Source organism: Equus quagga, chromosome 5, assembly GCF_021613505.1.
Source record: "Equus quagga isolate Etosha38 chromosome 5, UCLA_HA_Equagga_1.0, whole genome shotgun sequence".
In the NCBI taxonomy this organism is placed as follows: Eukaryota; Metazoa; Chordata; class Mammalia; order Perissodactyla; family Equidae; genus Equus; species Equus quagga.
The window spans coordinates 119,047,880-119,073,222 of record NC_060271.1 but is presented as its reverse complement, the minus strand read 5'-3'; the positions used below and the strand labels follow the sequence as shown (position 1 = coordinate 119,073,222).

The following is a 25,343-nucleotide window of genomic DNA, read 5'->3' as shown; positions in this document are numbered from 1 at the left end:
GCTGCAGGGAGAGCAGCTCTGAGCACACAGTAGGTGTGCAGTGCGAATGTGCCATGGAATAGGAGGCAGTGGCAGAGAGAGGCAGAAGAGGAATAACACGAAGTGATGCCCGTGGAAAGAACTGAGACACCAAGCCCCAGGGAGCCCCATGGGCCCCGTATTGCACTGGGCTCAGTCCCTCCCGAGGGGTCCCTCCTCCCCAGTCACGGTCCCTGAACCTGGGCTCCAGGCCGGACTCCCCAAAGGCCACCCCAAAAGAGCCTCGAGAGGCCGGGAGACTCACCTGCTGCTGGCTCTGCTCCTCCAGGTTCATCTTCACCTCCAGCGACTGGCGGGCCTCCAGGAAGGCCTTGCGGTGCTTGCGGTCCGCCATGTAGTAGGACATGACGCCCACGATGATGGCACACAGGTAGAGGAAGACGTTGGCCAGGATCTGCGCCCCGAGGGGAGAGAAAAGGACAATGGTGAAGGCAAACCCTCAGGAGAGGGGATGGAACAGGTGGGGCGGGCAGTCAAATCCCAGGTCACCTGGTGTCCAGGGAGGGCCCCAGCAGAGCCTCTGACCTCCACAAGGTATGCAGGCCCCGAGAGCAGACTCTGCCCCACTCAGCATGGATGGGTGACACCCAGCCACGGGCGTGGCTCCAGGCTGGTTAAGGGGTGCTGTTCTCCCTCCTGCTTTACCTCTTGGCTAAACGGGCCAATCCCGGCCTGAGCAGCCCGTCTGCTACCCACTCATTGATGCACTCACTTGTTCAGCCATCACTCACTGAGTGCGTACTTATCAGGTGCGCTTAGATGCTGTACCGATGGCTTGGGGAGGAGAGCGAATGAAGCCCAGATCCACCAGCCCGGAGTATACAATCCTAAAAGCCAGGCTGGTCATATGGAACGTCACAGGAGACCTGAGGCAGTCCTGGGCTGATTCAGCAGTCGCCATGCTACCTTACACGTGTGCTGCAGGTTTACAGGTTTCCGGGATTCACATGCATCCTCTCAGCCAACCCCACCTGCCAGCAGGTGAGGGGTGGCCAATGCCAGTATCCAGGTCCCATGAGGAACCAAAGTTACAGGTAGGGGAAGAGGAGGTTATGCGACCTGACATCCGTCCTGCAAGCTCAGTGCATTGGCATAAAGGGGTTCTTTAGGCATCAAGAGCCTGTTTCCCCACCCTGGCATCCTGCAGTCTCCCCTAGGTGTCCCTGGTCCCCAGCCCACTCCCACAGGCTGCAGGGACTGCAGACCCAATCTCCTCCTGCCAGAGGTAACAGTGGGTATAGACCTGAACATCCAAACCACTCCTGGTTTCCTGGCACTGGCTGCTGCTGGCTCCAATCTCTGACTCTGACTGGGCCCCACCTGGGGCTGGACCAGGTGCTAATTCCTCCCACTTCTCCAAGACCACTGGCCGGGAGCCTTCTCCAACAAGGCCTGTGTCCTGGTCTGGCTCCTCCCACTTCCCTGATGCCAGCTCACTCCCACCCCCTGAGGCTCCCTCCCATCCCCCCTAATTCCCTGAGGTCCCGCCATCCCTCCTCTGTAGGGTGTGGCTTCTCTGGCAGGAGTGTGGAGTCGAGATGCAGGAAGGGAGGCAGAATTCTCAATTTCAGGTTGGCCCGGTGGAATACAATGGATTCTGGGGTAGGTGAAAAACGCAGGGGTGTCAATTTAGATTTGTAAACAAGCTGGTTTATTAGACAGTCAGGGAGGTAAATTCTGACACTAATTCTCTGGCTACTCTTGGTGACGCTGCATCCCCTCTAACTGTTTTTGTGTTTCATCAGGGCTGATCAATACTGACCCTGAGGACCCGTCACCCGCCAGCCCCCCCAGCCGAAAGTTCCTGCCATGTCTGCACTTAGTCACCAGTGGTGAGGGGGGGGGGGGGGGGGGTGGTCATCGGCACTCACCAAAGGCCGGCTGAGTCTTGAATGACTGAGTGGGTGAGTGGTGCTGGTCTCCAACTCACCAGGTGCAGCTTTCACAAGCGTCTTAGATGGCTGGTTCCAGAAACTAAAGACCAGTTGTATTCTTAGGACTGGAGAGCCCTGACCACCCACACCATTCGTGGGCAAGCAGGTGATTTCAAAGTCCTATGGAACATCTCCCTGCACCTTCCAGGAGGGCATGACAGCCCACACCTGTCTGAGTGGTGGTATGAACATGGCCCCAGGGCACTTATTTAATATCCAATAATCTGAGAGTTGCCAATTTATGTTCAGTAAATCAAAGCAAATCACACAGACCATGCTGGGTCGAAGCCAGTCTGGTCTGGGGTCTGGGAACCTCCACCAACCCAGAGGCCACCCTCCTGAGGCGGCTGTATGGCCTTGGAAATCCGCCTGCCCCCAAGTTCGCAGCGCAGGAAGCTGGCTGACAAGGATCGACAGGGGTGCATACTCACTGAGCAGCGGCACTTGGCCGAAGCCCACACGGGGTCCAGAGACAGCGGCCTCCAGGGTCCCCAGGTTCATGGGCTCTGGGTCCTGGAGGGCAAGGGAGAAGCTGCACGTAGAGGAGCCACACGTCTGGACCCCACACCCACCTGTGTCAGCAACTCTAACGGGGGGCTCCAGACAAGACAGGCTGCTCTGGGGCCACAGACCCGTCTGGCCCTGGCCACCACCAGCTTGGGCTGTCACACTGGCTGGGGACAGAGCTGTGCACCCGGGGGTCTTCCTGACCCCACGGACAGGCCCTGCCCGACCACTTCATGGGGTGGATGGGGCAGACTCGGTATGGCGTACAGTGCCGAGGTGGTGTCAGGAATGAATTGTCATCAATACCATCGGGCGTCCACCTAAGAAAATCAAACCTGCTGTGCAGACCGTCAGAGAGGAACTCTAGTGGAAAAGTTTCAGACCAATCACCACCAAAGACTGCACCAAAGAGTGTAACAGGATTCAGGTTTGGTTCATGCCTGGGGACCGTCTATATAAGGGCAGCATTCCTTTCACTGAGCTGTGCATATTTGAAAATAAAATCTATTCTTGCTGCATTGTAGGTACATACAGTATAGAAAATAAGCTCAGGAGGAGCCCTGGACTTCGGCACTGCTCCTTGCTAGCTGGGTGATCTTCTGGGTCAAATAACCTCTCTGAGCTCGTTTCATCATCTATGAGATGAGGGGTGGACTGACTCATCTTGAAGGTCCCTGCAGTCCTGACACTGTCTGGTCCTCCTCAGACCTCAGTTCTGAGGGCAAAGGTTGGAACTGGAGATGACCTCATCCAGAGAGGCTGGGGGGAGGAGGCTGGAGAGAAGGGGAAGCGGGTCGGTTCCCAGGTTGGCCAGGGAGCCACACTGCCTCCCGTCGCCTGAGCACCCCGTCACAGAGGCCTCGTCCCCTTCCCAACCTGCGCTCTCTGATGTGGAGGCAAATGGCTGCCTCTGGGCCACAGTCATGTGGGTCCTGCAGATCCCTCCATGCCTAGGAGTTCCCTCCTCACTTCCCAGTGAGTTCGTCTGTTTCTAGATAATTCTCCCGGGAGTCCCAGGCCTTGGGTTTCTTAAAGCTCCCCGAATTCTCTAAACTTGCCTCATCTGAAGAAAAGGCCCTCAGGGGTGCTGCTGCTCTGTTCCACCCAACCCTTCTCTCCCACATGGCCATGGCCACACATGGCTACAAGGCCTGGAAGGAGCTCAGCAATCCTCCAGCCGGAAGGAGAGTAGGGGGAGGCTCCGCCAGGACCCACAGGCGGACTCCCAGCTCCAAGGCCAGGACACAGATCCAACAGGGTGATGCGGCCAAAGCAATGAGACCTCCAGCCGAGGAAGCAGGGGTCCGCTCTGGGGAAGAAGGTTCGGGAGGCCGCAGGAGGAGCTGTGCTACTAGTGGATGAGGGCTCTCAACATGGTGACACAGTCACCTGGGGTGATGGTCACCCGGCTGGCTCCACCCCAGAGGTGCACAGCCACCAGCAGGGCGGGCCCGGGCAGCCATCTGTAAACGCTCCCAGGTGACGTGCAGCCAGGACTGGGAGCCCCTCTCCCGGCCTCAGTTTCCTTGGCTGTAACATCATCTCACATCACAACATTATGTCCTAGACACAGGCACCCACTTATCCGCCTCATCTCATTTAATCTTTACCAGGCAGGTGGTATTATTCCGATTTTACAGGAGAAGGAAATGAGATTAAGCAAGGTCTCAGAACTGGAGGACAAGGCTCCCTCCCGCACTCATCTCTTACTCCACGATGCAAAACCCAACCCTCGGCTGACTTACATATTTATGGCCCCTCCTTTCCCCAGAAAGATAACAGACATTCTTAAAACTAAAATTAAAATTGCCATGAAGACACCAGCCCTAAAGCACTTATGTGTGAGCTGCTGGCATTTTTAATCTGAAACAAAGTAGAAGGTCTAGAGATTTCCACAGCTTCCATCCATAATGGTGGCCATTATCTCCAGGCTCTTAAAATTCAGAAATTTCCTGTTTCATATTTACAAACATAAGTGTGTCCACCTTAGCAAACTGGATGTGCTCCTCAAAATATGTTGGGAAAAGAACCAGTTTCGCCCCTGCGGCAGTGCTGAAGCCCAGCGCTGGGCCTGAAGAAACAAGGGTGATTCCCTGACCCCAGGAGCCCGTCACTGGCCAGAGAAGGCCCAGGTGCAGGGGAGGACATGACGATAGGAGTGGAATGGCTGTCATTTCTCTAAAACACATCCATCAGACTGCCTCTCCTGATACTTTGGGAACTGCAGGCCCAGGACAAACTTTGGCCACCAGGAAGCTTGAACCCTAGCGAGAATCTGAAATGTGTCTCTCATGTGACAATGACTAATGGGCATCTCCAAATGGAGCCTTGCGCCATGCTGGTCTGGGTTTACTTTTCCGTTGCTGCCCCTCCAGGGGGAGGGGGCGCCTCCTTTTCAGACCTGGTCTCTTCTTCCTCCAGGGCTGCCTTCCCTGCACCCACGTATGAGCACACACCTCCCCCAGCCACACCCGGACCCCCCAGCAGGCCCCTCTGCCTCCTCAAGAGCCCTCCTGCCTCCTCTAGCAGACGGGGCACCGGGAAGCCTCCCACGTTGTCCCCCTCACCCCTGAGTCCCCACATTTCCAGAGGACGCGGGCATTGGAGAGATGGGGTCTGGACACACGCTCAGTGAACAGGCACGGCGGGAAGGCATCTCCCTCTCTATCATCAATAATGACATCTCAGGAGAGCGCCAGCTGTGGGGTTCTGCACACAGGACATCTGACCAAGAGAACAGACCAGGGAGGTGCTCCCAGCCCGGGCAGTTCTGCAGGCCCACAGGAGCCCTGATGTGCAGACCCTCACTCCTCCACGCAGTCCAGGGTCGCCTCAAGCTTGACTCCCACGCCTGACTTCAATCTCGGGGTGAGCCCTGTGCACCTACAAGGCTGAGAGGCCCCGCTCTGCTGAGAGGGGCAGCAGTCTTACTTCAAAAGCACTGTTCTTTTTCAACACAAGATTTAAAAAGAATGAATAAAATGAATGAATCTCCCAAGTGGGTAACATTCAGACCAAAGCTTCCTCGAGCCCACGACAGCTGGATAAAGTGTTTATAACACCCCAGCTCAGAAAGGCAGCCGTGAGAAGATTCCCCCACAAAACCCTTCTTCCTGGAATTTGATGAATCACAATATCCCGCACATTCTCTAACAGCCCAGGGGACTCGCGCTGCCCTAGGCAGGGCTTCAAAATGGAAGTCACCCCCTGGAGGCAGCTGGTGGCTCCAGTGCCTAGGCTGACCCCTCCCTACAGGCTCATGCCGGCCTGCAGATTCCAGAACACTCCAGAACTGGGGAGGAGAAACCAAGGGACAGAAAGCTGCTCTGGGGTGCCCGTGTCCACGTCGGCTGCCCTCAGAGACCTTATGATGCTCTGCTGCTGGGGGAAGGCTGCGCTGGAGCCTCTGTTCATTAAAACTAACTTAGATGTTTTGGAAAAAAATCTCCAAGGAGCTGCAAGGCAGGAAGGAGCAGGGGAGACGGCACCTCTGCAGGCAACCAGCCTCCCCAACCCAAGGAAGCCCAGCCAGAGTCTGCATGGCAGCCACACAGTGCCCGTGGGGTCCCCACCTCTGGAGCCATGCTCGCTGCAAACCCTTGGGGGGCCTACTGGTAGAGGAACGAGTGGCAGAAAAAGGTCGGGCTGTGTAGTCACATAGACCAGAGGCTGTGTGGCCTGGAGCAAGTCACTTAACCTCTCTGAGACTTGGCTTCCTCAGTCTCCCAGTAACCCTGACTGCCTTTCCAGTAAGATTAAAAGAGAGATTCTATGCACCACCACCTTGCACAGGGCTTGGCACAAAATATGTTCTTAATGACTTTTCCTTTCTTTTCTTCCAGAAGGGAGAAGGCAAATTAGTACCCAGTAAAATATTTCAATGAAGTTTTACAAAAGCCTTCATCTTCACTGTCATATTTGTTTGTCACAACAAGCAAAGTTTTCTTATTCTCATTTTGTAGAAGAGACTTGAAGCCCAGAGAACTTAGCTTACGAGCCCACAGTCTCCCAGCCGTGCTGAGACTGGAACCCAGATCCCCTTCCTCTTTTTTTTTTTCCTAAAAGCACAGAGTTTAAGTTTCAAGACATTAAAAAAATCTGTCCCATCTTAGGGGACTGAACATCAGCAGCCAGCCTGACCAGGCAAGTGTGGCCACGGGGCAGGCCCACTGCTGCTTTCTTGCCCAGCCAGCAAGCACCCCACCCAAGCACACATCCAGGGCTCCTTTCCCCAGCTTACTGTCTCCCGAGCTGAACTGTGATGAGGGTCAGCAGAGGCTGGGCATCGTCCAAGGCACTGGGGCCCCCAAGGAGCACAGAATCCAATAAGGACCTGGAGCATCTACACAGGTAAGGAGGTCTGCAGACAGTGGGGTGACTCTCTTGTGCTGCCCTGGAGCAAACTCTAGCATCACTGTGCCAAGAGATGTATGGGGTCTCCAATAAACACAACCTTATTCAATACAACGCAAGGTTCAAGCCTGGGGACACCACGGACATGCCCTTCTGAGCTGAGCTGGGCGTTTGTCAAGTTTCCACCACATGCCTCACAACGAAAGGAACTCCAGAAGTTTCCTACTTGTTTGGGCATACCTCAGCTAAAAGACATGCAATGTCCACCCTCTTCCAAAACAAAGACTTCCAGGACAGGCATCCAGCCAACTTGACATGTCACACAAGGTCTCTCATGACCTGCTGTGTTGCGAGAATAGCTTCTCAGGTTGCGTACCGCAGGGGCCCCACTCTGCAGACTCTGACACGATGGCTCCCCCGGAGACGTGGATCATGGCAGCCCTGACAACTGGGCCCTGGGGTCATTCTTGTGTCTTGTATCTGGCTGCTGCCCACCAGGCTCCCCTCACTCCAGCCACACTGGGCCTCTCTCCAATCCTCTAACAAGGTGCTATCTCAGGGCTCTATGTCTCCAACTGGAACATTCCTGCCCCTCCTCTGCCTGTGGAGGGCCTCCCGTTGAGATGATCCCCTGACTTAACCCAGGCCAAGCACGCAGCACACACCCGGGCCTGGTCATCTCCCAGGAAATGACAGTTACAGTTACTATTTCAAGACCCAGCTCCAACGCCCCACCCTGATTCCCCAAACAGAACTATTCATTCATTCATTCATTCATTCATTCAAAGATTTAGTGAATGCCCACCTTGTGCCAGGTAGGTGCTGGCATTTAGCAGCAAATAAGGCAGAAAAAGCCCCTGCTGCCATGAAACTGATGTTCTGGTAACAGCAGACAAATAAGAAACAAATAATTCAACAACGAGAGCATCAGAGCCCAGCAGAGAATAGAAAGGATAAAGTGACCGGGTAGCTGCTTTAGACTGGGGAGTGAAGGCAACTGTTGGCCCCAACGCTCACTCCCCTGCACAAGTACTACACAGCGACGCCCTTGCCACGGCCTCACGGGCAGGGCAGTGCTCTTCCTCCTGCTGACTTTGACCACGAGACTTGCTTTGGCCAAATGGATGTTAGTGCATATGACGTGAGCAGAGTTTTGAAATACACTTGCTCTTCCTCTTGCACGTCTGCTGGCACCATGAGAACAATATGCACCCAAAAAAGTGCACTGATGCAGCAGAACGAGAGACCTACGGTGCAGAACCAAGTCCAGCTGAGCCCAGCCTAGATCAGCCACACCCTAGCCAAACCACACATGTGCGAGTGGTGAGAAATGTGCAGTTGTGAGCCACTGAGTTTTAGGTTATTTGTTACGCAGCATTAGGTGAAAACAGCTGACTAAGACACATCATTAGGACAGATCTCCCTGAAACAGTGTCATTTAAACAGAGATATGAATGACAAAAAAGACCCAGCCACGGGAAAAATCAGAAGAGCGAGCATCCTGGATGGAGAACATCCTAGTGCAAAGGCTCTAGGACACACACCTCTTTTCCATGAGACGCATCCTTTCCCCACGCGCCCCATGATGCATCTGTGTCTCTCTCCCCGACCAGGACGCAATAAGCACCTGAGGTCAGGGTGCAGCTCTTACTCACATTTGCATCTCCAAGGCCTGGCACAGCTACTGGCACGTAGCAAAAGTGAGCTGCATGAACGGCTACCGTAGTAGAAAGAAGCCGAAAGAAGTGTTCATGCTCCCCTGAGATGTTCCTCTTGATAACAAAGCCAAAATCAAACTAGAGAAAGGCCAGGGCAGTGGTTCTCAACCAGTGGTGGTGGGGAGCGGAGGGGTGCTCTGGCCCCTCTGGGAGCCATTTGGCTGTGTGCCTGGGGACATTTTTAATGGTCACAACTGGAGGGAGGGTGCTCCTGGCATCTACTGGGTGGAAGTCAGGGATGCTGCTGCTGACCATCTGAAAATGCACAGGACAGTCTCCACAGCAAAGAATACTCCAGCCCAAAATGTCAACAGATCCGAGGTCGAGGAACCCTGGCCTAGAGCAATGCCTTCCTTCCTTTTTGACTCCTGAGTATTCACAGGAAACTTTCCTAAGCTTTTTTATTGAAGAATTTATTGAACTCTTTGTTGGGAACAAGCAGACTTATTTTTATATCAATTGTAGACCTTGTGGGCTAAGGGGAGAACGCTACTGACACTTGACACTTGCTGAACCTAAGGACCCAGGAGCCTGATAAACACCCCCACGATGGAAAGCAGGCCCAAGTCACAGGGGCAGAGACGAGTAGGACCAGAGAAGGCCTTCTGGTCTACCTCCCTGCGGGAGATGCCAGAATGAACATCTCACATTTAGCATTTTATACTGACCAAGAGATTATTCACTTGAACTCTGTAGACTAGGTTAGGAGGAGTCAGTCAGCCCCTAAAATTTGGGGCAAAATCATGTCTTGCCCTTTTCTGGGAAGCAAAGTCCACTGCTTTCACCAGATTCTCCAAAGGGTCTGTTAGCCCAGATGATTAAGAACCACAAAAGCAATCAAAAGCTGCCCCCTCCCCTGTGCCTTCACCACAGAAACAGAAAACACCAGGTCACAGCACTTTGCATCTCCTCTCATTGACGGGACCCCACTAGTCAGCAACCTTGGTCTTTTTCTCCTGGCCAAATAATGCCAATTCTACTTAAAGGACTCTATTTTAAAATGTTTAATCACGTTTGGCTTCAGATCCTTTTTAAAAAACTCAACCCTACAGAATTCTCTGTGAGTGGCAGGCCCCAGGCTGGGTCCTGAAGAGTGAAAAATGACCTCAAGGAGCTCACATCTACTGGGGCAAAGAAGCTACTGGAAATGGAGGAAGCACAGAGTGAGTGTGAGGGAGAAGAAGGTAGGTTAGCAAAGGCTCCCGAGAGGGAGAAAACTTGGGCTGAACACACTCGATTGTGGGCTTTCGCATATATTGACAACACGGAGCTTTTACATACATTTCAATATATAGATTCTGGCTGGTAAAGGAAATTTAAGCCAATTTCTAACTGATGACCAATGTTAAATGAACAAAAGGCAAAAAACAGAGCCAGCCCTGATGGCCTAGCAGTTAAAATTCGGCGCACTCCACTTCGGCAGCCAGGGTTCAGTTCCCTGAGTGCAGAACCACACCACTTGTCTGTCAGGAGCCAGGCTGTGGTGGCAGCTCACACAGAAGAATCAGAAGGATTTACAACTAGAATATACAATTATGTAGTGGGGCTTTGGACTGGGGGAAAAAAAAGAGAGAAAGATTGGCAACAGATGTTAGCTCAGGGTGACTCTTTCCCAGGAAAAAGAAAAAGCCAAAAAATAATAAACTATACTGTCTGGGATTAACCAGAATGACAACAGGCTTCCACTCTGCCTGCTCAGGTCTTCTGACCTCTAGCAATACTAGCTGCATTTAGTGCACAGACCCTGACTTTCTGGAATTGTCTCTGAATGACCTTGAGAACATATGTACCAGCCTGGAGAGAAAGGAACATAAAATCTGGAGACAGAAGATTTTTAGAATTCCAGAAATACGATCATCACGCATGTGAAAAAATGGAAGGAGATCACTAATGACAGAAAGACAAGGCCCTTCCAGATGCAGCCTCGGAACAGAGCGAACCCTTGGGACACCAGGACTCCCAACCTCGCGGTGCGAAATGACTCAGATCTTGAGAGTAAAGCTTTTTCTAGACTCTCAGCTGCAGCAATGGCATTACTCCTCTCCTGAACCACGGCAGCTCTGTGGGCAGTCGATCTCCTGTTTCCCGTCCCTTAGCGCTACTTAGGCTCACTCAGCAGCCCTCTTTCCGGCAGCCTCAGACCCTGCCCAGGGACAGCTGGGATTTTTTTCAGTCGCTGGTTCTGACTCAATCCTTCAGGGCTTATTCCTCAATTGTTGTTTTTCTGGCATCTCTGAATGCCAGGTGCATCGGCATTCCGAGGGGAACAGGTTAAGAATGCATAATCCTGGGTCCCACCCTGCCTGCTGTGACCGAGGAATCTGCATTTTGCACTCCCTTGGGTGATTCTGTTCTATGGAATCACTGTTCTAGGTCGTGAGGTAAATATTCAGACAAAAAGTCAAGATCCTCAACCTTGCTGGTTCTTTAAACCAAGCTCTCAGTGGCTGTGACGGCTTTGGGTCACCTCCCCGTGCCCTTCTCCTCTTTGTCTTCTGTCTACTTATTCTCTCCTTTTCTGACAACCTTCTGATCCTTGGCTCACTGTCACCCTGAGTAACCGTGCCACCTCATTATCCTTTTCCTATCCGACCAACGTCTCCCCCACACATCCAAGGCCACAGCCGCTGAGATCTCTTCCCTCTGTTAATGCTGTTTCATGTGTCCTGCATCTAATTCAGTTCCTGGTTTTCAATTCAGATTTTTAACTTTTCTAAGTTTCCTTCTCATTGTCCCAACCCTTTCTCCTGCAGCCCCCATCTCCTGACTCTTGGCAAAGCTAGTACATACTCACTGTACGGGAGAGACTGGTCTGGGGAGACCTGGCATGGCCATGGACCAGTCCTCTCAGTGCACTGTCTTAGTCACACGACACATAAAGACTTTCACTCCCAAATCCAAAGGCCTGGCAAACTGTCACCTCTCCTAAATTTCTTAGCCTCGACAGTCTTGAATCAGCACCACCTGGGAGTCCGCCCCTCACCCTCGTTCAGGAGTTGCCAACCTGGGCTGCATCGCAGAATCACCCTGGTGCTATACCGGGGCAGCACCCCAAAACAGTGAACAGGCCCAGACATTGGCGTGGTCGAAAAGCTCCCAGGTGACTCTGAGGTGCAGCCGGCAGGGGAAACACCACTTAAAGACAGTGGGAATAGCCGAGTGCGCTATGATCTCCCAATCTGAAGGTCCCATTTCTGCAGCCGAGGGATGGGACCACAGCAAGCCGCCTACGCACCCCAGATAACTGGAACATAGCATCCAACACCATGTACGTCCTCAGTAACTTCTGCCGAACACCTGAACCAGCGCCCGCGCCTTCTCCCTGTCTCCCTGGGGCTCCTTTCTGCACCTCCAGTGGGGCATTCATTCCCTCTGGTCTTTCTCAGTCTCTTTCCTCCTGCCACCTCCTGGCCCAAACCCTCACTTCCCACAGGGCTGGGCACAGACTCATCTCCCTGGTCCCTCTCTGGTCCTGCCAAATCACCCCCTGGCACCATATTAACCTTCCAAAATTATCTTTTTGCAAGTGCTACCTCCTGCTCAAAACACCCCAAAGCTGCCAACTGTCCAAAGGGTAAAGTTCCAAGTCCTCATTCTGGTGCTCAAGGTCCTGCATACTTTGGCCCCTGTGACCTTTTCTAAATATCTCCCACAATTCCCTGATGTTAACCTTAACCATCTGCTTTAGCCAGGCTGGTGTCCCCAAGGTGTCACCCAGCAGGCGCTTCTGACCTCAGCACTCGCTGCGACCCACATGTCAAGAGCTCTCAAACTTTTCCACTAGAGCACCGGGCAAGGGAGCCTCCCCTCTCACCTCCTGGTGCATGTGGATTCTGCATTCTATTCCATAAATCCATGTTTGTGTTACTATTTTTAAATGGTGTAAAATGTTTGCCTTTGAGTGAAACAGATGTGCTGTCTATTATATTGTACACTCCACCAGGTCAGGGACAAAACCTGTCCCAGTCACCACTGTGTCCCCAGCACTCAGCAAAGCCTGGCACAGAGGAGGCACTCAATGACTACTGGGTGAAGGAATGAATAAATGCAGGAAGGAGGGAGGGAAAGAAGGAAGGAAGGGAAGGAAGAAGAAAGTGGGGGAGGCAGGATGGAAATGCCCCCTCCACGGTTATCCTGAGGCTTCAAGGCAAATGCACCCCTGCACCCCCCAATGTGAGTAGCCCCCCCCCCCCCCACACCTTCCACCCTTCCCTCCAAATCTGGCTGAGCCCCACCTCCTCCAGAGCCTTCCTCGAGGGCCCCACCCCAGAGCTCGCATGCTCTCCTCTACGTTTCCGGAAGAGGAAATCTTTGCAAGATAAATCATTAAAGCGAAAGGAAGGTTTAAATACGCAGTCACACCCAGATCTCATTTCTATAGAAATGAAATAGAGAGAGCAGGAGCAGAAACGCCAAAATGTCAACAGTGGTTATTACGTGGTGGAGGAGGATTTACAATTGCTGTTTTCTTCCTTTTGCCTTATAATCTTTCCGCTACGAATCTCTTTGTGAAGAGACAATAAAGACAACTATTTGAAATTTCCCATTGCTCCCCTCACTTGGACCGCCCTGACCGCAGACAGACCCCGGGACCCTTTGCGACAGAGACTCCTCTTCATGGAAACTGTCCTTCACTCGGGGGCCCTCCATCAACACTGCTGGCAGGGAGAACCTCCAGGCAGTTGTTCCAAGCACCGCCCAGCTCCCGGGTGGCCCCACCCCAGCGCCTCTCTATCTGGTGCAGAAGTCCATGAGAACCTCTCTGGGCTCCCTTTCCACAGAACATGCCTCACCTCCACGTGATGACTCAGAGGGCCAGCTGGGAAGAGAAAGTTTCCAAAGGAGTCCAAACAAGGCCTGGGCACAGAATGCAGTCGCCTCGCCTACTGCCCTCTGCCCTCCCGCTCTGCTTTGGGAAATTCAGGAATTCGAAACCACAGGGTCACGGCTCCCAAGAGTGAAGGGAGAAGACCCCCGCTCAGCCTGAGAGATCAGTGCAAAAGCCATGCTGCCAAGCCAAGCATTTGTCACTCATCATTCAGTGCCATGTGCGAAGGATGCACTCTACAAACAGGAGCTGTTTCAAGGTTATTCCCATTGGATCATCATCTCACTCAGTCTGATGAGCCTTCCAGAGGGGAAGAGACAAGGGCGAGTCCAGCCGGCAAGACAAGTGCGATCATTCCAGCGTGGTTCCATGCCGGCCAATGCACGTGGCATGGCCACCAGTCACCGGGCTCTGTTGGCATGAAGGGCCTCTCATCATCAACCTGACAGTCCCTTATAGATAATGCCACAGGGCTCACTTGTTGCTCTCATTCTCTTTGCAACCACCTAGTTTCCTTCCTCTTCCTCTCAAATGCTTTTTCCACCTGTGGGAGCCACCGTCCGGCCTTCCCCTCCGAGACCGGCCATTGAGCCGGCAGGGATTTTCTCATCCTGGGGACGCACACACTGCGGGCTTTCAAAAGAGTTCTAAAACCACCCCCTGGCTTCCTGAGAACTTCTCGACTTAAGATACTTCCTTCTGGTTTTCGCCTAATTGTCCCACTTGCTGCCTTACACATCCGACACACAAGAGCCGGATCTGCAGTCCTTCACCCACCGCCCCTCAGGAGTGTGGGATGTAAGCCCAGCATCAGCACCACCAGCGGTCTGTCCACAATGACACCCATGCCTCTCCCAGTTCACGCCTCAGGGCCACACTTCCTGTGGCATCCTTCCTCTGCGGGTCCCCAGTGACCATGTGTCCCAACCCAAACCCCCTCCCGACACACACACCCCTTCTTCAGCAGGTAAATGCTTACGGACAGCAAAGCACAGCAGTTAGAAAGTCAGGCGGGCCTGAAGTCCACTCTACCACCACCGACTGTGGCCCTGGCAAGTCACCACCGCTCTAAGCTTGCTCCCTTCTCCATGAGACGAAAATAGAACGGTGCCCACCTCAGGTGGTTGGGAGAATTCATTAAGACGCGTGTGAAGCACCCAGCACAGTACTGTGCTGGACACATAAGTCTCGATACATGTCAGCTATTATGATCAGGCAGACTCAGACTATAAATTTCCAGTGTTGCACTGAACTTTATGCCCAATTTTCCAGCTTCCTAGTCTTCTTTAATATGTCATTGTCATCACCTGGGAAGGTGACGAGTATCAATGGTTCCCAAGCCCGTCTGCGCTTATCTCCTCCGGCTCCACCCTCAGACCCTCTGCTTTAGTACATCTGGAGTAGGGCCAGGAATCTGTGTTCTGAGTAAACCCTCCTCCCCCTCCCAGGGGATTCCGAAGCAGCCAGGTCTACTTGGGAACCACTGGACTGAAGTGTAACCTTACTGCTGCATTTTATTTTATTATTTAAATGCAATTCCGTGGCCCTTGGCCTTGTCCAATACGGTTCACCCTGATATCCACTCAGGCTGTCCTCTCATAGCATTCCCTACTGACTTCCTGCCGCCATGGCCCTCCCTCTCCCATTGCCCGTCAGGTCTCCCAGGTACCAATTTCAGCTTTCCCTGTGTCCACTGTGCACTGGCCAGGCTGTGAGCACCACCCGGACCCCAGGACCCTGCTCCCAGCTGGAAGGCTCAGTCCTTCTCCCGTCCCTTCACCCAGCTCCTACTGGGAAGCCCCTTGTGGCAATGCCAGCAGCAGCTGGAGCCATCAGTCCATAGTGCACTTATCAAGTACCTCCCCCATCCACAGTGCTGCCTGGTGTCTGGGGACACCAATGAACCTCGGGCCATTTGTCAACAAGTCCTTCTCCAGCCCCTACACGGGGAAGCAGTGTGACGCCGTGGAATGAGCACCAGCTTTGGAGACAGACAAGCTCCTATCCTATATTCTTTAGCAAGTATCATAGACCATCCTTCTTCAACTTCCTCACGTGGAAAATAAGGCCAACAGCTTCAATACTCATCTCCATTTAAGAAATATTTGCCAAACACAAGGTCACAAAGATTTTCTGCCATGCTTTCTTTTAGAAGGTTTATAGTATAAATTTCACCATGATCCATTTCAAGTTAATTTTTATATGTGGGGTAAGGTATGGATTATGATTATTTTTTCCATATGGATGTCTGATTATTCCAACATCATTTGTTGAAAGATTATCCTTTCTCCACTGAATTATCCTGGCACTTCTTTTGAACATTAATTGATCAGAGATGTGTGTATTAATTTCCGGACTTCATTTGGATTCATTTACCTATGTGTCTATCCTTAGGCTAAAATTACACTGTTTTATTACCGTAGCTTTACATTGCATCTCATAATCAGGGAGTATGTCTTCTAATTTTTTTTAAAAAATTTGTTTTAGTTTTTCTAGTTCATTTGTATATCTTTATAAATTTTATAATCTTATCAATTTCTACAGAAAAGACTGATGGGATTCTGATTTGGATTGAATTGAATCTGTAACAATTTTGGGAAGAATTGACATCAATATCAATTGTTCTTATCTGCTATCTCTCCATTAATTTAGGTCTTCTTTAATTTCTTTTTTTTTTTTATTAAAGATTGGCACCTGAGCTAACAACTGTTGCCAATCTTCTTTTTATTCTTTTTTTCTGCTTTTTCTCCCCAAACCCCCGAGTACACAGTTGCACATTTTAGTTGTGGGTCCTTCTAGTTGTGGTATGTGGGATGCTGCCTCAACATGGCCTAATGAGCGATGCCATGTCTGCACCCAGGATCCGAACTGGCGAAACCCTGGGCTGCCGAAGCACAGTGCGTGAACTTAACGGCTCGGCCACGGGGCCGGCCCCGGGTCTTCTTTAATTTCTTTCAGCAATGTTGTATAGTTTTTACTATAAAGGTCTTGCATACGTTTTGTTAAATTTAGTTTTAAGTATTTTATGGCTTGGGATGCAAATTTAAATGGATTTTTTTCAATTTCCAATTGTTCGCTGCTAGTATACAAAAATACAAGATTTTTTTTATATTAATCGTGGAACTTTCAACCTTCTGAAACTCACGTCTAGCAGTTTTGTGGCTTCCTTAGGACTTTTTACACAGATGACCATATCATCTGAGAATAAAAACAGTTTTGTTTCTTCTCTTTTGCATGACTTTTTTCTTGCCTTATCACACTGGCTAGGACCTCGAGTACAAAGGTAAAAGGAGTTGTGAGAATGGACTTCGCCTCTTTCCTTGTTCCTGATCTTGGGGACAGGGCCAGCTACATAATTTAGGGGCCTATCGCAAAGTAAAAATGAAGGTCCCCTTATTTAAAAAGCAGGAAAAAAGCGTCATAAAGCTGCTAAAATACAAAGCTTTGTCCTTTCCTTTGTGGTCTGTCTTTCAACTTGCCATAGTGTTTTTTGTTTGCTATTTAACATGGTTCTAAGAAAAGTTAAATTTTTTAATTACTATCATGAATTTTACCATCTATCTTTATCTTATGCAATGCCAGCTTTAAATGCATATATAAGAGCATTTAACTCATATGGAAAAATCACTGAAAGGAACTAATTAGTATTTTGTGGCTCATCTATACATATGTATGTTTATAGTATTTCATTCTTACCGAAACAGCAGAGATGCTACACAAAACTAACAACTTTTTATTTCACTTCTTGCTATGCATACATGGTACTAAACTCTACCTTCAGCTTACCAACGAGGAAGGACTGAAGAGAGAAGGAACTATGGTTTCTCTTGTCTTTCCCTTTCCTTCTATGTCATCAATTTCAGCATTGAGGGGTTGGCTAACACAGGGAAGCAACACAAGTAAGACAGAGATGGTGGAGTTCCCGGGTTGTTTACATTTCTTAGAATGCCATTGCCTTCTTTCTGCACTCGAAGCAACTTCTAGTTTGAGAAAAGCAGGGCCTCCCAGGGCTGTCATGTTGTGTCTACGACTAAAAGGAGGTCCTGTTTACTCTGTACTTGCTTTTCATCCTCAACTCCCAGACACGGTGAGTCCACCAGAATTCTGTGCTGTCAGGATATCACAAACACTATATGAAAACGGGACAGCAAAGAATGGCAGACACAAATATTACATATATTTCCTCTGTGTACACACATGCTCCATTGTCCCAGTAGACTTCAATTACAAAACACAAGGTCAAAGATAAAATTATTAAGAATTTCAAGACTGCACAAGTCACATGCCCATAACGCCAACTCTGCTCAGCAGAAGAGCATTTAGATTTCACTCGTAGATATGATGTAGGTTTTTCATGCATGCCTTTGCTCAAGTTCAAGAAATTTTCTTCTACTCCTAGTTTGCTAAGGTTTTATCCTGAGTGGGTGTTGAATTGTGTCAAATGTTTTTCTCTGAATGTACTGAGATGATCATATGAGTTTTCCTTATTAGTCTGTGAATACATTGAATTACACTGATTGATTGTGACATGTTAAAACAACCTGCATTCCTGTGAAAATCCCTACCTGGTCATTATATGTGATTCTTTTTATATATTGCCAGGTTTTATTGGCTAATGTTCTCTTAAAGATTTTTGTGTATATAATGAGGGATATATTCATCTGTATATTTTTTTCTTACAATGTTTTTTGCTGGTTTTGATAGCAGGGCAATGTTGACTTCATAAAATACGTTGAGAAATGTTCCCTCCTCTTCTATTTTCTGGTAGAATTTGTGCAGAATTGGTATTATTACACTCTTAAATGTTTGGTGGAATTCAGCATTGAAGCTACCTGGAGCTGGAGTCTCCTTTGGAGAAGGTTTTTAACTATAAATCCAATTTCTTCAATGGATATAGGGCTATTCAACTTTGGTAGTTTATGTCTCTCAAGTAATTTGTCCAATTTGTCTAAGTTGTTAAATTAGTTGGCATATAGTTGTTTATAACGTTATTTTATTCTGTGAATGTCTGTGGAATCTGTAGTAATGTTCCCATTTTCATTCCTGGTATTTATAATTCGTATTCTCTCCCATCTTCTTGATCATCTAGCTAGAGGTTTATCAATTTTATTGACCTTTTCAAAGAACCAGCTTTGGATTCACTGATTTTTCCTTATTGTTTGTTGACTAATTTCTGTTCTTATTTTTATTACTTCCTTCCTACTTCTTACTTCCGATTTAATTTTTCTACTTACTTAAGGTGGAACCTTAGATCATGGATTTTATACCTGCTTTCTTCATTAATATAAGCATTTAATGTTATAAATTTCCCTCTAAGCACTGCTTTGCCTGCATCCCACAAATTTTGGGATGTTGTATTTTTATTTACTTCAACACATTTTATAAGGTCTCTTGCAACTTCTGTCTTGACCCACAGGTTATTTAGACATGCGTTATTTAATTTCCAACTATTTGGGGATTTTTCAAGATATATTTCTGCTTCAATCCATCAGTTTTGTCCTAGAACATACTTTGTATGATATTAATCACTTTTGAACGTGTTGAATCTTGTGTTATGGCCCAGCAGATGACGTTCTTCATGAACACTTCAGCGCACTTGAAAAGAACATGTATTCTGCAGCTGTCGAGTGGAGGGTTCTAGAAATATCACTTTGGTCCAGCTGATTGTTCAGGCTTTTCAAGTATTCTGTATACTAACAAATTTGTCTGTTTTACTAATAACTGAGAGAGGAGTGCTGCAATCTTCAAAAATAATTATGGATTTGTCTCTTTTTCCTTTTAGTTCTACCAGTTTTTGCTTCATGTATTTTGAAGCTTGTTATTAGGTGCACACATATTTAGGATTATGATGTCTTTTTGATGAATTGACTCCTTTATCAATGTGAAATGTCTCTCTTTATCCCTGGTGATATTCCTTATTCCAAAGTCTACGTCTAACATAGCCAGCCACTCCAGCTTCCTTTTGATTAGCATTTGCTCAGAATATCTTTTTCCATCCTTTTACTTTTCATCTCTTTGTGTCTTTATATTTAAAATGGGTTTCTTTATGATAGCTTATAGTTGTTTCTTGCTTTGTTATGCATCTGACAATATCTGCCTATTAAATGGAGTCTTAACATCACTTATATCTAATGTTATCATCAATACGGCCAAATTTAAAACTGTATCTTGGTTTTTGTCTTCTATTTGTCTCATTTGTTCTCTGTTACTTTTCTCCCCTTTTCTTGCCATCTTTTGAATTATTTTCTCTTTCTACTTTACCTCCATTATTGGCTTATGAGCCATACTTCTTTGTTATGCATCTTTAATGGTTGCTCTGAGATTTACAATATACATCTTTAACTCAATACAGTCTACTTCAAATATTATTACTTTACACATAGTACAAGAAAATTATAACAGTATACTTTCATTTCTCCCCCTCCTGTCCTTTGTGCCATTGTTGTCATACATTTTGCTTCTATGTTATAAACTCCACAGTATATTGTTATATTTTTGCTTTAGACAGTCTTTTAAAGAGATTAAAAGTGACAAAAAATAACTTTCATATTTTTCCACATATTTACTATTTAGAGGCCTCTTCATTCCTTTGGGCAGTCCAAATTTCTGTGTATTATCATTTTTCTTCTGCCTGAAAAACTTTCATTAATATTTTTTGTAGTGTAGATTTGCTGGTGATGAATTCCCTCAAACTTATTTGTCTACAAAAAAGTTTTTCTTTCTTTTTTTTTTTTTCACTGAGGAAGATTTGCCCTGGGCTAACATCTGTGCCAATCTTCCTCTATTTTTTATGTGGGTGGCTGCCACAGCATGGCTGACAAGTGGTGAAGGTTTGCACCCGGATCTGAACCTGCAAACTTGGGCTGCTGAAGTGGAGTGTGCTGGACTTAACCACTACACCACAGGGCCAGCCCCTCATCTTCATTTTTGAAGGATAATTTTGGTAGATATAGAATTCCAGATTGACCATTTTTATTTTTCAGTTCTATTGTCTTCTACCTTGAATAATTTCTGACCAGATATCTGCTGTCATTCTTATCTTTAATGTTCCTCTCTATGTAATGTGTTTTTTCTTCCTTTCTGGTTGTTTTATGTTTCTCCTTATCACTAATATCAAGCAATTCAATTATGATGTGCCTCTGTCTGACTCTCTCTATTTTTATGTTTTATATTTATCTGAGTTATGTTGAGCTTCTTGAACTGTGGGTTTATAGTTTTCACCAAATTTGGAAGTTTTTCCATCATAATTACTTCAAATATATTTTCTGTCCTCTCTCTGTTCCTCTTCTGGGACTCTACTGCTCCTCACTGCCTATAGAATGTAGGCAAAGCTATCTCAAATAGCCTTCTAGGTCCTCCATTTCAGATCCCAAATTACCTCCCAGCCTTCTCTCTTACTATCTCGTACACCCAATTCTCCACTCAAAGGTTCTCTGTTAATGCACATATGTTCACCCCCAGACCACTGCTCCTTCCCTACCAATTTAAGACTCAAAATCCAATCTGTCCTTCAGGGCCCAGCTCAGCACTGTCTCCTCCAAGAGACCTTCCCTAATCGAGGCAGAATGATGCTTTTTCTCTGTATTCTCACAGGTCCTGTGGTCACAGCAACCCCCTGGGGGCTTGAGGACATCCTTTCAGTCAAGTTGGGATGAGTCCCACCCTCAGACCCAGAAGAAAGAAAGGTCTTGGACCCTGCCGTCTCTGTGATGGGAGTAAGAGTAATGATTATACCAAAATGCACCTGTGCACGACTTTCCTGAGCGAGAAGTTGAGCACACAGAATTTTATGAAGGAGTGAGTCAGGAAGCATCTCTCCCTTTTCCAAAGGGAAAAATGAGCCACACAGCAGATTAAGTCAATTATACCGAGCCAGAAGAAACACCCTCTAAGGATCTTCACTCCCAGACCAGTCTCTCCACGTAGCCTCTCAAGAGCTGGGGGAAAAGAATGTTCCAGCCTTTGACTTCCTTCTTATAAAACGGGGAGAGCAGGAGCAGACGATCATGTTCCAGGACACCACACAGCTCCTGGCTCCAGGTCTCTTGGGAGAGAACCCTGGCCTGGTGAGGCCCGAGAAGCCCCAGAGAAGCAACAGAATTCCCAGGATTGGGAGAACAAAAGAAAATGAACCATGCAACCAAGAGCACCTCACCAGAAGAAGATCTGAAACCTGAGGTCATCCCAATTCTACACTGGAAATTCTTTCAACAGTACAAACTCCAGACCGTCCCCTTCAAACGTGCCCACACCAGGTCACGTGCCGTCCCTCCATCTCTACCTTCCTTCTCATCATCTTCCCCACACAACCACACACCCAAGAGCCTCCTGTCTAAACAAATTCCTCCTAACACCCCACTGGCCCCTCACTCACTCTTGCCAACTCATATCCCAATGTCACCTGCCTCCAGTGGCCACCTGTCTCTCCCACCCACACCCTTCAAAGCTCACCCATCTCTACATAAGTTCCTGAAGCAGAGCCACAGAGAATCCTTGTGAACAGACTCTCTGTCTCCTTTCTGTTTCCTGCACCTGTCGCAGGTCCCTGTCCCACCATACGGACAGTGTCACAGTGTTCATCAGTTCCCTCTTTGAGGGGTTGAAAGAATAGTGGCCTGGGGGCCAGGAGACCAAGGCTACAGACAGAGGCTCTGACACTGCCTCTCTGTGTGACCTCAGGCAAGTCACTTCTCCTCTGGGCCTCAGCATCCTCTCTGGATGTGTTGGTAGTGCCTTGAAGGCCATCCCTCATGGCAGAAGCAGTGTGGGCAGTAGGGGACAGCAAGTAGCAAGAATAAGATCCTCTTGGGTGCAAACCCCCACTCATCCTCATTTGTAAATTCCACTCAAGCAAAACACAGTTTGGCACCTCCCAAAAGGGGTAGAGTTTTTGGTTTTACATAGTTAACAAGTAAGCATACAGTAACAGGAACACTTGCATTTGAATGGGTCTTCATGGTTTACAAAGTGCCTTCAGTCACTGTCTCACGTTCTTTACCACCACCCTGCAGGAGCTGGCGTGTTGTCATCATCACAGCAAACTTATGAGGCAGAGCACCATTCTCAGAGCTTTACCTATGGTAGCTTATTCAGAGATTTAGTAAAGAGGCACAGAGAGACTAAGCAACTTGACCAAGATCACAGAGCTGGCAAATGGCAAATCCAACCTTGGAACCCTGGTATCTGGCCCTGCGTCTGGCTCTTACTCACTGGGCTACATGCCCCTCTATCCTCCTCACTTACAGAAGAAGAAACCCAGCTCAGCAAGATCAAATGGTTTTCCTAAGACCCCCGCACCCACAGAGTGACAGAGTTTGAACTAAACTCCCCTTCACTGACAAAACCGCAATGAAACAGCAAAATCAGAAACACAAAGAATGTCAGCACTTGGCAGGGACACGGACGCTGCGGAGCCCCAACCATCTATCAGAGATCTAGCGGGGTTCACTGAGCTGCCCAGAGCCCTGGACATCCAGCTCCTGGCCCAGCTTCCCTCCTTCTCCTGCCTCTCTGTCTCCTTCTCCATAACTACCACCCTTTCTCTTCTGCCCTGCGAGTTGATCTGTGTTGATTCGGATGTCTTCATGAGTCCCAGTGAATAAACTGCTCACTCAGGACCAGAGCTGAGCAGGCGCCACGTCTAACGGCAGCACCTTGCTCTCGGCTGGGATGCTGCTGTGCATCCTGCCACCTCTGCCATCAGCCTGCTGGGCTAGCTGCGCCTGCATTTCCTGCCCAGGGGGACTGGGAAAGAGTCCTCCTTGCTGTACCACATGGAGGCTGGCAGGAGCAGCTCGCCCTCAGTCTTGTTCTTCCTCAGCTCGAGGAGCGGCCACAGCTGCACATAAGAGGTCACCAGTAGGCACCTCGAGTGGGACCTCCTGGCTGCAGGAGGAAAGGTGTGCAGACTGCAGGTGCTGGAGGGAAACTGGTTCCCAGAGAGGACCATGTGGATGTTAGCGCTGAGAGGTTTGCTTCACTGAGCTTTCGCTTTTATTCTTTACACTTCTGCCTCAGTTGAATCACTTCTTACAATAAGCACTTGCATGATATAGAAGAAAAATCAATCTTTATATCTATCTATCTATCTGCAAAAAGGGGCCCAATGGTACTGGTACAAAAACAGACACACAGATCAATGGACCAGAATTGAAAACCCAGAAATAAAACCACATGTCTACAGAGAGCTAATCTCCAACAAAGGAGCCAAGAACATACAACGGAGAAAGGAAAGTCTCTTCAATAAATGGAGTTGGGAACACTGGACAGCCATATGCAAAAGAATGAAAATAGACCATTATCTTTTGCAATACACAAAAATTAACTCAAAATGGATTAAAGACTTGAAGATAAGATGTGAAACCATAAAACTCCTAGAAGAAAATATAGGCAGTACACTGTTTGACATTGGTCTTAGCAGCATCTTTTCGAATACCATGTCTACTCAGACAAGGGAAACAAAGGAAAAAATAACCAAACGGGACTACATCAGATTAAAAAGCTTGTGCAAGGCAAAGGAAACCAGGAAAAAAACCAAAAGACAACCCAAAAACTGGGAGAAAATATTTGCAAATCATATATCCGACAAGGGGCTAATCTCCAAAATATATAAAGAACTCACACAACTGAACAACATAAACCAAACAACCCGATCAAAAAATGGGCAGAGGATATGAACAGACATTTTCCAAAGAAGCTATACAGATGGCCAGTAGGCACATGAAAAGACGTCCAACGTCACTAATTATCAGGGAAGTGCAAATCAAAACTACAATGAGATATCACCTTACACCCGTTAGAATGGCTATAATCAACAAGATAAAAAATAAGAAATGTTGGAGAGGATGTGGAGAAAATGGAACCCTCATACACTGCTGGTGGGAATGCACACTGGTGCAGCCACTATGGAAAACAGTGTGGAGATTTCTCAAAAAATTAAAAATAGAAATACCCTATGATCTAGCTATCCCACTGCTGGGTACTTATCCAAAGAACTTGAAAGTAACAATTCAAAGAGACATGCACCCCTATGTTCACTGCAGCATTATTCATAATAGCTAAGATGTGGAAGCAATCTAAGTGCCTGTTGACTGGATAAAGAAGATGTGGTATATACACACAATGGAATACTACTCAGCCATAAAAAAGAACGAAATCGTCCCATTCACAACAGCATAGATGGACCTTGAGGTTATGATATTAAGCAAAATAAGCCAGACAGACAAAGACAAACACTGTATGATTTCATTCATATGTGAAAGATAAACTAACACATAGACAAAGAGAACAGATTAGTGGTTACCAGGGGGAAGGAGGTTGTGAGGTGGGCATAAGGGGTAAAAGGGCACATATATATGGTGACTGACAAATAATAATGTACAACTGAAATTTCACAATGTTATAAACTTTACTATGACCTCAATAAAATTAAATTTAAAAAGAGGCCCAATGTTAACAGTAGGTGTCCTTGAGGGATAATATTATAGGTACTATTTTCCCATACTATTTAGTATTCTCCAGGTTTTCCATAATGAACGCATTTGTACCTTTTATATTAGATTGCACCATATGAAATGAAATTGCCATTTTTTGCAGGTTGAAAGGGGTTGGATATCAGCAATTTCACGTGATTCAACCTAACAATAATTCATACGTCAACATTCAACAAATATTTATGGAGAGATTGCTCTGTGCCAGGCCCATATCCAGACAATAAGTCTTTTTTCTTCAGAAAGTAAATAAACCAAGCTGGACCTCCCTTGCAGACAGGACCCCAGTCACCCATCTCTGAATCCCCAGCACCCTGCAGCTTGTACAAACGTGTACCCAGAGCCACATGTATTTGTTTGACTGAGTGAAAAGATAAATTAGTAGACAGACGGACAATAGAGGTTCATCAACAGGCACACAAATGAAATTATACCTTCTAAGCCATCAACAACGAACACAGCATCCCCACAAGCA

General features: G+C 47.9%; 1 protein-coding gene across 2 annotated transcripts in view; it reads right to left on the bottom strand.

Annotated features, from left to right (window-relative positions):
* Nucleotides 1-25,343, bottom strand: part of ADCY3 (adenylate cyclase 3) — an 87,717-nt gene that overhangs the window by 48,054 nt on the left and 14,320 nt on the right. For both annotated transcript variants that reach the window (XM_046661465.1, XM_046661466.1), the window contains exon 3: nucleotides 284-433. In XM_046661465.1, the coding sequence (XP_046517421.1) occupies nucleotides 284-433 (150 nt within the window). The remainder of the gene's footprint in view (nucleotides 1-283; nucleotides 434-25,343) is intronic.